The 13,384-nt window shown below is 37.0% G+C and overlaps 1 protein-coding gene and 1 non-coding gene across 2 annotated transcripts; one reads left to right on the forward strand and one right to left on the reverse strand.

Moving 5' to 3' along the window:
- The first annotated feature begins 6,086 nt into the window (after window positions 1-6,086).
- On the forward strand, window positions 6,087-8,303 carry LOC105058119 (uncharacterized). Its single transcript, XM_010940916.4, has 3 exons — window positions 6,087-6,525; window positions 6,603-6,688; window positions 7,725-8,303. The coding sequence occupies exons 1-3, from the start codon at window positions 6,210-6,212 to the stop codon at window positions 8,007-8,009; spliced, it is 687 nt and encodes a 228-aa protein (XP_010939218.1). The 5' UTR covers window positions 6,087-6,209; the 3' UTR covers window positions 8,010-8,303.
- A 962-nt stretch (window positions 8,304-9,265) lies between these two features.
- On the reverse strand, window positions 9,266-9,337 carry TRNAD-GUC (transfer RNA aspartic acid (anticodon GUC)). Its single transcript has one exon. It is a non-coding gene; the product is annotated as a tRNA-Asp (tRNA).
- Window positions 9,338-13,384: the final 4,047 nt, after the last annotated feature.

Below are 13,384 nucleotides of genomic sequence, written 5' to 3' on the forward strand. Positions count from 1 at the left end.
TAGATTCACCTTACAGATAATTATATCATTATCTTTCGTTGGAATGGGAGATATGCTTCTTGACATTAATGATTATTTTTTTGTTAACGCATTAATATTTGGCTTTGCATGCAAGAACTTGGTTCTAAGAAATAATAAGATATAGAAAGATATACTTTTTGCTCTTATAATTATTTATTTTGAATAGGAGAACCTAAAATTTATCTAGTTTTTATATCATTATTTCATATTATTACTGTTGCGGCCAATCCCCTCGTCGCCTGATCGCCGAGAGCGAGCACCTGCAAAAGAAGTCTGCACTGACCGGAGGTGGCTCCGGCGGGGATCCTCCGACGGTCAAGTCAGAGAGGAGACTAGGCAATAGTAGAAAAGAATCAAGGAGCTCAGCGAGAGAGAGTGAGAGAGCTAGAGAGGAAGAGTTCAGGGGTTTCTAAAGGAACCTCTTTCAGCACTGTTGCCTTCCCCATTTTATAGTAGAGCGCGACATGATGCCGTCATTTATAGCGCAGACAATGAGAGAGTTGTCAAATCGTCGGAGACTGTCAGAGTCGCCATGGGGCTGTCACGTCGTCGTGGGACTGTCAAATCACTAGGGTTGACCCATGCCTCAGGTGGGACAATGTCCCAGGGCGGCTACTCCACACGCCTTTGTCAGGGTGGCGGTCCACAGCAGTCGTACGGCATTCGGAGGAACCGACCGACTGTATGCCGGCATCTGATTGAGGAATGTCGGGTGAAAGCTCAGGGACCCTCCGACGGATAGTCGGAGGCATTGCGGGAGTCGGATATCGGGCTCCACAGTTCGGCCAGTCAGAAACGGAGAGGGTCTGCCCGACCGACATATATTCGGTTGGGCGGCGTCGGCAGTCGTTGATCGGTGCGGTCGGTAGAGTCGGGTGCCGGTCAGGCGGGTCCAAAGGTGAGTCGATGTGAGAGGGACCGATCGGTATATTCCAACAATTACCATAATTAATTTGTTGTCCATGTAGCAAGAGGAGAGCTTTGCACAAGAGAGGTTTCATTTTAGTATGTATATAATGGATGACCTAATGGTACTAATATATCAATGCAAAACCCTTGAAACGTGGACAGTGCATCTCTAGATTTTTTAGAAAAAGAAACTTTAGATCTTTCGTATTGTCTTATGTAATCTAAACTAAAAATTAGGAACTCGTTTAGTTCACAAAAAGAATTTCTCTTCACTAGAATATTTTTCTGAAAAGTTAATGTCTGGGCATATGATGTCTTGAAAAATGATTTTTGCATATTTAATTGACTATAAAAAAATAACATATTTTAGAATGACTTATATTTGGTTGAGTAAAATTTTTCTTATATAAGATACATATTATGCTCTTGATAAAGAAAAAGACTTTACATTATTTTATCTAAAAGCTTAAAAGCAACATTGAAAAAAAAAATTATCTTAATTTTCAACCAATGAGAATTAGACTTTCCTATACCCTAGATAGGTTTTTCTTTTATGTGAAATGCAGATATCTTATTCTAATAGAAAAGCTACTTTCCTATTTCTTTTCTTTAAAAACTACTCCAATTAATAAATTATTTTTTTATTTTTTCATTGATCAGACTTTCCCTTCTTCTCTTTCCACGAACCAAACGAGTCCTAAAAAATATCTTTCTGCAACCTTATGTTGCTGCATCCCCTTCAGTTGGTTTGTAAACAACTTAACGCTTTTAGCTGAAAAAATAATGTTATGCACGCACAGACTCATGTATTGTGGCGATACTAAGTGATTGACAGCACACAAGATCCATTTGGGCCATTTAGAAAATGGATGACCAATCAAACATTGCGTGTCAACGTGTACTATCATACATACGTATTACTGTGACGGTCACCTCCATCGCTCATGGCTTCTCCTGCAAGGTAAATTGGAAGAATGTGTGTCTGCAAAAATAAGAGGAGAGCCTAGGTATAAAAGACGTTCATCATTTTAACAATGCATTTTAATGATCTTACTCTTGTTTGCTTGTCTTCTTAGTCTCCTCTCTACTTCGGATCCTTGGGTAACTGTCAACTTTCATTGCCACTTGATATGAAATGATGATGAGGTTGGACCAAAGCTGTCATCTATGGTTTGCACTCTACCTTGTCCTATCAACATAGGGACCACTTTTGTTTCATGGAGATTTCTTCTCTTCGAGGAAACCTTCTACGGTGGGTGCTTAAAGTCCCGTTCTTCCCGCATTTTGTTTTGAAGGACAGTTTGTTCTGACTTGTGTTTTTTTGTTTCACCAATTTGACAGGAGGCCCGCCGAATTTCTTCAGTCTCTCCTTCTAATTTTGCGTTTCTGCTTTGTATATAAAACTTGTCCACCACTATAGATTGTATATCTTTTACTCCTTAATAAAGACAAGTGACTGCTGTGGACATCCCACACTAGTCTCCTTTTACTCAGAAGCATTGCTGACGAAATGGGGATGGAGGTATCTTAAACAGGACTCTGGCATTTGGAGAAAGCAATTCCAATTTGCTTATCACAAGAATGTGTTGGAAACCAGTAGAAAGATGCTCTAACTTCTGGAAAGATGTCACTCATTCACTCCCGGCCTTTTGGAATCGGATTCTATTCAAGATTGGGAATTATCAAAATACCTCCTCCTGGGAAGACAGTTGGCTTTGTGATCAAAACCTTTTGCTCTCCTTGCTTGCCATGGTAACATTAAATAGAGAAGAAGAGAAGGTTGTTTGGAGACAAAATAGGAATGGAACCTTCACTCCAGCTTCCCATTATCAGTTCCACCAATTCTAGAGAGATGAAGTGCATGTTTGCATCCTCGATTTGGAATGCTCTACTGCCACTCAAGGTAAAATGTTTCCTATGGCTTTGCTGGAAAAAAAAGCCTTCACCTTTTCTCCTTGTGGTCCAATCTCTGTAATGCCAAATTGCTGAACAAACATGAAAAATATTTGGCACAAGATTCAGAGAACAACGGTTCTGTTAAATGGAACTTCAAAAAATGCAGGTCCAAAGTAGGAGAATTCGGAATTTCTACTTACAAAGTTTCAGCAATCTTTTAAGGGACTGGTTTCATAACTCATGCTATGCTGGTTTCAGAAGGATCAATGAGAATCAAAGGAACAAAAAATGCATGTTTCATGACCCACGATCACTAATTTCAAGCATGTTCCCAAGTTTGCGGTGGAGCAATCCTCATCTGATGGAAGAGAGGGATGCTGTGATCTTTCTGAAGAAAGGGATTCGGTGCTTACCATGAACCAGCTTCTGGAACTACTTTGTCTGCTCTCCCATATCTGTCGTTCCTATGTTTCCGGAACACAAACTTAGAAAGGCTGTAACTGTAGTCTTTTCTTTCTTTTCTTCACATCCTATAAATATTTTCCCTCGTAAATAAAAGCCAGGTGGCTGATTCTGCCGGACTCTTTTATCCTCAAAACAACACAAAAAATAGATGCAGAAGACTTGTAATTCACTTTCATATTTAGTTTTGAGTTATTTAAAACCCGTGTACCCAAGGATTTAGATATGTATCAAGTCCCAATGCTATATTTTGATTTTTGAGCTAGTTTCCTTCAAACATAGCTAGATTGATTAGGTTAGGTTTTTGAATTTCACATGCATGTTTAGATGTCTTGTGAAAGTTTATCTAAATCAATTTGATCGGATCTAAATCAACTCCACTTGCATCATTATAAAGGTAGCAAAGTTTATGTAATAAGCATGAGAAAATATTTATAAATAGATAGGCTTGGGAAGAACAAATAAAGGACAAAGAAAGCAATAACTAGTAAGTTGATGTTTTAATGTTTGCATGTCAAATAAATTCAAAGATGAGAAGGATGGTATGTTAAAAAAAAAAGAAAAAATAACACCTAATTGTTCCTCGAACGAAAGGACTACATCTTAATTTGTCGAAGGTAAGCTGGTGAAGGTGAAATTGCTAGTCTTCAAAGTCCTTTTGTGTGAATTGGATCAGTTCTTTTTATACTAAAAAAAAAAAAAAAAGTAGAGCAGCTTCCATCCGAGAAATCTTATTGGACCATCTCCCTAATTTAAAGAAAAAATTATGGCAATATCTTTCCAACTTTTCTGGATTTGTACTTGCATCCGAAAACTTCTAATTTTTTCAATTAAATCCCACAACTTAAGGTTTGATTGCAATATGGCACAGCTATCCATCTGAGCTCTAACATCATTCACAGTATAAGTGAAATAACTAATTTGCCCTTAAGATGTACTAGTGGAATGAAATCAAATTTAGGCCCGTTCCCACTAAAACATATCTATTCTTTTAATTCAGGTAGAAGAATATCAATGAAATTTTATATCTAAATCATCTCGTGTGATAATCATATATTCATAAATTCTAATGAAGATGGATGATTGGTTCATACTGCAATCAAATTTTAAATTTTAAGGTCTAATTAAAAAAAATAAAAATTTTAAAGTGTAAATCTAAATCACAAAAAGTTGAAGGGCTGTAATTTTAATTTTCTCCAAATTTAAATGTTAATGATGGACCACTCTACAATGTACTAAATAGTCCACTCTGTCAACTAGGAAGTGGTCTTGTCTGTTAATTTAAAAACAATTGTCCGAACCAATTCTAGACTTTGCTGAGATTTTATTGAGGTAGACTTTGCTTGGATTTCACCAAGTTGGTCCAGGAAAATCTTGCCTTCTTCAAAGCCTCGCTGTCAGTAGATCATTGGACCAAAATTCAAAACTTTAATCATTTGCGTATAGATGTTATCAAAAATACTTTATTAACTGAAAAATGTCGCTCAAATAGTCATTCTGTTGGTGTTTCGTATTCTTATTGCACCCTCCGAATTGGTACCACGGGATGGACCACAATATAAAGTGAACAGTGCAAGGCAGTTGAGCGACCTTTTGGGGTTTCCAAAGCATTGTACGTATGTCACAACCCGCGCAATATATAAACAGGCTTATCTTTCCCATCTGCCCCTTGCGAGACATCTAATTCTCCTTGCCCGACTAAACCAACTACACTAAGCCTACAGATGATGATGGGAAGTAGGGGTGTGCAACCAAATTAACCAAACCACGGAGCCGATCTAAATCACTAATTTTGATTCAGCTTGGATTGGATTTTTCTAATTCAATTCATTTTTGACTTAAAAATGTTAGAAAGCAAAAAAACCAATTTGGTTTTAATTTAAATTTTAAAACATCTGATTTAAACTGGATCGACTCTTGTGTGTAGATAAATGATAAATCATAAGCTATTCTATTTCCTCAAAAAAGACTGGAGTCCTATCCCATTTAGCATATTTATAAGTTGCCCATTTAGCATAATCAAAATTTAAAATTAGATGATAGTTTATTTAGCTAATTCTTTAAGTTGTCTATTTGACAGAAACATAATAGCCCTCAGATAAATCAAATTGAACCAAACAGATTTTTTTGGATCAGTTTGAACCATTTTTCCATAATGGTTGGTTTGGTTTTAATTTCTATTTTGAAAAACCAATTGAAATTAGTTCGATTTGAAGGTTAATTCCTAAATTGATTCAAACCGAATCATGCACCTTTAGTTGAAAGTAACACAAGATCTCTTAATCATTGCCATTCATGTATGATATTTCAAACACCAATGCATGCATGAGATCTGTGTTTAATGTTATTTCTCGACATCAAGACACCCATTCATGTACTAATCATCTATATATACATATATAGATGATTAGTACAATGTCATCAATTAAAATTAACTTGAATCAAATATTTGGGAAATGCCTCTCAAGATTCAGACCTAAAACCTCCATCCACTTAGAGAGAGGAGAGATGCAACCCCCTGGATAAAGCCCAATTTGCCATTATGGCAACCTCAACCATGGATTCTTTTTTCCCAACAGATGCCCAAACTATCATGCATTTTGCCACAATACTTGGCTTTACAACTCCTTATCTCCTAAACCATGGCCCTCATGATTCCAGGACAGGCGGGGTGTATCACTATAGCCAACACTTTCATGCCCATCACGTTGCAGATGGAGCCCACAGGTAAAAAACAATTGGAGGACTCCTAAGCAAAAAGAAAGGAGCCTGGCCTTCGGAAATGACCACCACCACAAGGACGAGCTCAAGGTGGAGCCACAGGCCAGTTGTGCTCCTCCTTTACCCTTTCCTCTTCTATTCTTCTCCTCCTCCTTCTCAGCCCTGGACTTGGGAGTTCATCAAAGCTTCATTCTTGTATCATGGGCAGAACCAGCACAAGGCTACCAAGCTTCTGCTTAAACCGTGTGGCAACTCGTGTTCGGGTTCGGTCTCCACCGATCGACTCGAAGCCCGATTCTGCTACTGTTGAGGCTAGTGATCAGCCCCCTGAGCCTCCTGCCAATGTGGAGGAGTCTGATGGTGGAACAAAGAAGGAGGTAGAGGTTGGCAGGAGGATCATGGTTGTTGTGGACTCCAGCCCAGAAGCTAAGACTGCCTTGCAATGGACGCTCTCGCATTCGGTCCAGAGCAATGACACAATTGTTCTTCTGGATCTTGTGAAGCCATCTAAACATGGTGAGGTTTAGATTTGGGTTGGATGGTTACGTAGTTTAGGAGTTGGCTAAGTGTGGAAGGTTCTGAATTCTTATCAGGTGATCAACCTCAGAGGGAGAGAGATCCCAAGGGTTCTGAGCTCCTCTGTGCTATGAAGAGTATCTGCCAGGCAAAAAGACCTGAGGTAAAAACGTTATGTTCTTCTATAATTGCTCAATTTAGCAAGCTAAGCGGCTAAGCCAAATAAGTTGATAGAATTCTTGTTTCTTGGAAGGAAATTACCAAAATGTGTTAGTGTTACGGTATGTAATTTGATGAGCTGGGAATTAGGAGTTCTCTAAAGTTTGGAAAGTTGGATTCTCATGGATGGAAGAAAATATTAGGCTCTAAACAAATTTTCATATTTGCATCTGCTAAACTAGTGGTGCAGTACAAGATAAGTGACAGAATTTTAAGCCAAAATGCCTGTTGAACCATGTACTCTGAAAATTGATAGCATCAATCATCTGATTCAATGCACGGTTGTGTCTGACCAATCAAATCTGATATTTAGGTTTATCAAGGTTTAGATGTATTACAAATCAAACTCCTTTTTTTTTTTTTTGAAAAAAGAAAGGCATATCACAATCAATTTGTCTGAATATTTTGAAATCATGAGTCTGGTCAAACCACTTGGCATGTAATCATGTCTTTTCCTTTTACGGACACTTGATGGATGCTGGGAAGCCAGGAAAGTATAAAAATTGTTTTTTTTTTTTCCCCAGGAAAGCAGTGCAAAAGAATCAGTCATCTCACTGAAGTCATGAAATTAAATTCTAGAACATTATGATCATTATATATGAAATCATTATGATCAATAACTTAGGCAAAGTGCACAAGTAAAATAATAAGAGCAAACTAAATCAAAACTGCGCAAATTTGCGTGGTTTCAAAAGTCCCATCTGATGACAGAGACTAGGCAACCACCACCTAACAAAGGTGTGACTTAAAGAAGACAGTGATATCAACTTTCTGTTGGGTATACATCCTTGTGCACCAACCAATCTTTAAGCCCAACTCCCAACTGACCTCTCCTCCATGCATGGTGGCCTCCTATGGACTCTATGCACAATCCAGCTATGCACCGTTACTTTATTTTTCTTTTTCTTAAGGTTATCGATTAGTGAAAAGAGGTTTAAACTCGTTAATCTTCTGAAGCAATGCCTGGTAATTTTTTTCAGGTGCAGGTTGAGCTTTCTCTAGTGGAAGGGATAGATCGAGGACCGACCATTGTCGAAGAGGCCAGGAAGCAGGGAGCCTCCCTGCTTGTCATGGGCCAGAAGAAGCGATCGATCACATGGAGGCTACTAATGATGTGGGCTGGGAATAAGATTGGAAGCAGTATTGTGGACTACTGCGTGCAGAATGCGAGCTGCATGGCTCTGGCAGTGAGGAGGAAGAGTAGGAGAGGTGGTGGATATTTGATCACCACCAAGCGCCATAAAGACTTCTGGCTTTTAGCTTAAGGATGATTGGAAGTAATGGTTGTTGCAATGGGTGATGTGTGGTGTGAGTGTGATGTCTGTAAATAATAAAAGGTAAGATGGAATCCATAGGTTTGTTAGATCTTTTTTTTGTTACTGTATGATAGATTTTCTTCGTTGATCGGAGGAGAATGCCTTGACTCAGTAGTGCTTGCTGAGTGAAAAATAATGTGGTTTGTAGTATCATGGAATGAGTTGCTCTTCAAACAAAAAGATATTAGTTTGATCTTGCAGCTTTACTAAGCGCTCTGTTTTTCTTGGTAAACTACTAAGTGCTTTTTATTGAGAGAAATTATATCCTACATGTGCATCACGTAGCGATGCACTATGCCAATCATCTTATCTCATTCTTGTATCTTCATTCGTAGCGGTGCACTATGCCAATCATCTTATCTCATTCTTGTATCTTCATTCATCATGTACTCGTTTTGGATTGCCGCCCTACTTACCTCATCTTGATTTGTTTTCATGGTAGACCACTAACATGGCGCATATGGTGTAGGATATAAGTTTTTTTATTAAAAGAAAAAAAAAAAGATATTATGAAAAAAAAAGGATGCATTTGTTTTGTAATTGGAGTTAGAATCAAAATAAATTGGAATAAGAATAAGAATAGCCATATTTTTGACACATTATTTCATGATTAGAATTAGAATTAGAATGAGGTTTGAATATTAAGAAAGGATCAAAATTGAATTTGGATAATTGAGGCACTTTCATTCTCTCTTAAAATAAAAATGAGAATGAAATTTCTTCCAATCAAATAACTGAAATAGGAACCATACATTCTCATTTTTATTTGAGAACCTAGCTTGATAAATAAATTTATTATAATTATTTAATTATTTTAAAAAATTATTTAAAGCAAGAAATATAGCCAACCCACATGTCATTTGTTTTTCTATCCCATGCCACATCCTGATCAGTTCATTTTGTTTCTCCATCCCATGTTGCACCGTATTCAGTTTGGAGAGCAAAAGAAACATGTTCCATCAATTTTAATAAAAAAATAAAAAAATATAAATCCAAATTTACTGTAATTGTTTGGTCATTTAAAATTTTTTTTTAAAACAAAAAATATAGCCAATCTGTATGTCAATTGTCTTTCTATCACATGTCACATCCTGATCGGTTTATTTTGTTTCTCCATCCCATGTCACACCGTATTATTCAATTTGAAGACTGAATGAAACATGTTACATCAATTTCAATAAATAAAAACAAAAAAAAAAATAAATCGCCGTTGCCGGGGATCGAACCCGGGTCACCCGCGTGACAGGCGGGAATACTCACCACTATACTACAACGACTTGTTAATTAGGTCTACAATCAATTTGTAATGTTTAGTTGACCAAGCCCATGTCCATTGATTTGGCAAGCTTAGGTTCAGTTCTTTCTTTACATGAATGATAAAGAGAACACCTTAAACAAGATAAATTCCTCAATCAAAACTTCTCTCCAGCATTCAACCTCCTCTGTGTGAAAGAAAGATGAACTACGAGATAGGTTATAGTACCTCAAGATCATTTTTTTTTTTCTTGTTCTTCTTTTTTTTTTTATAAAAGATCAGTTTTTTCGTTAAAAAAATTCACTTCTTTGGCTTTTGATGTCATTGCTAGAAGGGCCTTCGGAAGCAGTTACATTGAACGGCAGATCATCTTCAATAAGTTAGTAGAGTTGGGTGTAATCGCTGTAAAGAACTCACAGGCCTTCTTCTTCTTCTTCTTTTTCTTTTCTTTTCTTTTTTTTTTTTTTGCATGCATTACGCTAACCAATCTAATGAGTAATATAAGTATAAGCCATAAATTTGAAGCTGTCTTCAATCTATTCTTGAAATTCAACAGAACCCTTGTTTTCTTCTTTTTCTTCTTGTGAAATAACCGAGATGAATGAATTTTTGATCATAAAAATTTTTTTCTATCTTTTTTCTTTTCCATGGATTTATTTTACTTTACCGAATCGATCAAGAAAAATAAAAATAATAATCTTTATGCCAGTTATTTTAATCTAGTACACACCAAAATTTGGATTTTTTCCTTTCTTTTCTATTCTATCCAAATTGAAAATTTGGATAGAATAGAAAAGAAAGAGAAAATACATTTCTACATTCATGGAAGAGAATGATTTTTTTGTACGTAAAAAGATTCTGCTGATTTCGTCCTAGATCCAATTGAGTTGATACGCCATTAAATCCGTGTCATGTATCAGAATGTAATACAGCATATATGTATATCTTTCGGCTTTCATCTACCGAAAAATATCACAGATATATAGGAAATATACAATTAACAAATTCTGAATCGTGGATATATCCATGAAGAAAATTTATGATGAAGCGGTGGGGGATCTCACTTCAGACCTCACTAATCCTGACTCTCAGGTTGGTTCTTTCTTCATGGTGGAAAAAATCTTGCTGATCTCGCTTTGGCGGCTTATTCTAACTTCGACCTCCAACTCTTACCTTGACTGTCGATTTTGACTTCGGCCACTAAACTTGACTTCAGCTGTCAATTTTAGCTTCAATCGTAATCCTTAATCACTGGCATCAGGGCGACACCCAAATATTAAACACCAATCCTAGAAAGGTCTTGATCCTGGCATCATCTTCACCGTGAGGATCCCACGTCGATCCTCATCTTGAGCCGCAGGTTGCATTCTCTTCAACTATTGTTGGCTACCACATTTGAAAGAGTGAACCCCCATGCGATCACATCGAATCCCATCACTCTACGTGGGACAACACCACTCCAATGGCTGGCTGCGCATCGGATAAGGTCATGTCAAATTATGCCACCTTTGAGAGTGGCTGACTGTGCGTCAAATAAGATGACGTTCGCCATCAAAGTCTAAACCAGAAAGAATTTTGTCTAGACCACGTCCGGATAGACCACTCAAATCTCACAATGGATAACACACTACAGTAACTCTTGTATTTCATGAATTCGGATATTGTGAGTGGTGCGGATAGAAAAATCAGAATGGTCTCCCATCATTTTTTTTCTTTATGGCTTTTGTCCCCTATAAATAAAGATAAAGAAGGAACCCTCCAAGTACGTATACTCGCGCCCTCTCTCCCTCTCGCATTCTTTCTCACTTATTCTATTTTTCTGACTTAATTATTGGAGGGTCTCTATTGGAGCCAATCCGACTAGAATTTATTTTGCAAATCTCAGCATGTTGGTGATTTCCAATCCACTCCGACTAGAGCCAGAAATCTGCAGTAGCATAAAGCAATCCATCATAATATTTATAAATAGGAGGGAGGAAAGGAATGAGACTGGAGACCTAGATGGCAATGGAGTGATTTCCTTGGGTTGCTAATAAAAGCATTTTATGAGTCAGATAAGAATGTAGCGATCCCTTTGGAAGACATTATGGATAAATGCAAGACATTCTATGCTGGAGGACGGCACATAAACGAGCATGTTGTCATGGACTGCTCTTCTTCTAGTTATCAATACAAATTGGCAAGACAAGGCAAGAAAGCAGCTTATCGAGATACATGGTGATAAGATCCCTGCTTCTGATGACACTCATATTACGAAATTAAAGATGAAAACATGTATAATATTTCTATAAATTCTAACCTAGTTTCATAACCTTCTAAAATTAAATTCTACATAGACCACATGGCAATTTTTATGTACGAAGAGCATGGATGTCATTATCATTATCAACGATCAACATGTTGATTTTGTATCAAGAGTATTGAGGTCATTATCCTTATCAACAATTAAACATCTATTTTAACAATTAATACATGCATTTTGTATGGAGAGAATTGACGCCATGATCATTATGAATCATTAATTCATTGATTTTATTAGGGAGAAATAAGATAGTTCCAGTCCAGCTAAGATAAGAACCCAATTCAATCTTAAAGATTAAGCCACGGAATTAATTTTCTATATCAATCCACCTACCTTCCCCTATTTATTCCATGTGGGACCAAACCTCACACTTTACCCTCGACAATAACTTAATTAATTTGGTTCATTCCTTTAATCTCTCAAATCATATTTCATCTTATTTAGCCCAAACTAATGATAAATAATGATGCTTCCTTGATAAACAATATCCTATTATAGAATGCGAACTGTCCTTCACTTGCAAAATTGGTTCTTTTTTGTAACTTTCAGTCCTAGTTGATTGCAGATAACCATAATCATCAGTGAGTCTGTAATCTGTAAGACTACACACCAGTGGCCATGATTACTACAAAGTAGCAAAGAAGATGAGGCTTGGAAGCTTCTCTCTCTTCCAGCGGGAGTAGAGGCGGCTGTTTCACCACTAGCTGTTCACTATCACCTGAAGACGGAGGAAAGATGCTTATCTCTTCAAGCCACAGAGGTTTTCCATGGGGGTGGCAAAAGCTACTAACAATACAAAGGATTTTCTGCTTTTCAGAATGGGTCCTCGGATATGCGCGTGCCAAAATTTTGCAAGGGTCGAAGCTAGGGTGGGACAGGGTTGTATCTTTTGCGTAAAAGAAGGATCTATCTTCCTTCGCACAAATCCACCATTGCATCGCATGATAGTTGCTTCAAAATTTGTATAGATGGATAAATAAAAAGTTTCGGACTACTTTGAGATCTGTGCATATTATGATCTGACAGGTAATGATATCAAAGAAGATCAATCATTTTTTCGTACGGAAGATACAACCCAAATCTAACGAAGATAACTCTGCTGATGATCCGGCAGTGATTATCTTTTGCCATCACATATGTCCCCACTAGCCTGTCCAACATCTTACAATTTGCCCACAGCATAGATTTCAAGTTGTCCTTCATAGTTTGGTAAATGGATTATAAACTGATTCGAGAACTTAATGTCTTAGATAGGAAAATTTGGATTAATGCATGTAGATCTTGTTATCTTTGTTTTCAAATCAAGCAAATGACATAATTACTTTAGCAAAAATCAGTATTTGTTGACAATGAATTTCTTTAGAATCGGTATTGAGCAAGAAATTTATAATATGTAGTATGCAAGCTTCGCATGAAAGAAGCTGGGGGCTGATCAACTGTTATTTCAACAGGGGTTTCTTACCAGGACTGGTTAAGAGATAAATATATATATATATATATATATAGAGAGAGAGAGAGAGAGAGAGAGAGAGAGAGAGAGAGAGATGGATTAGGCCCAAGTTTGCGCAAATCTGGTGACGTCCCTTATTGTCCAATTTGTTCATTCTACACAAATCTTCATGTAACAAAATAAAAATCAACGATCATTTTCTCATCCATTTGAATTTAAAAAAATTAAGACAAAAAAACAGACCATTAATATGGATGGGATTGTGATTTATTTTTGTTTCAGGGCATTTTTATTTATTCTACTTCTTTTTATTCTAA

The sequence above is a fragment of the Elaeis guineensis genome, chromosome 15, assembly GCF_000442705.2.
Source record: "Elaeis guineensis isolate ETL-2024a chromosome 15, EG11, whole genome shotgun sequence".
Classification (NCBI taxonomy): domain Eukaryota; kingdom Viridiplantae; phylum Streptophyta; class Magnoliopsida; order Arecales; family Arecaceae; genus Elaeis; species Elaeis guineensis.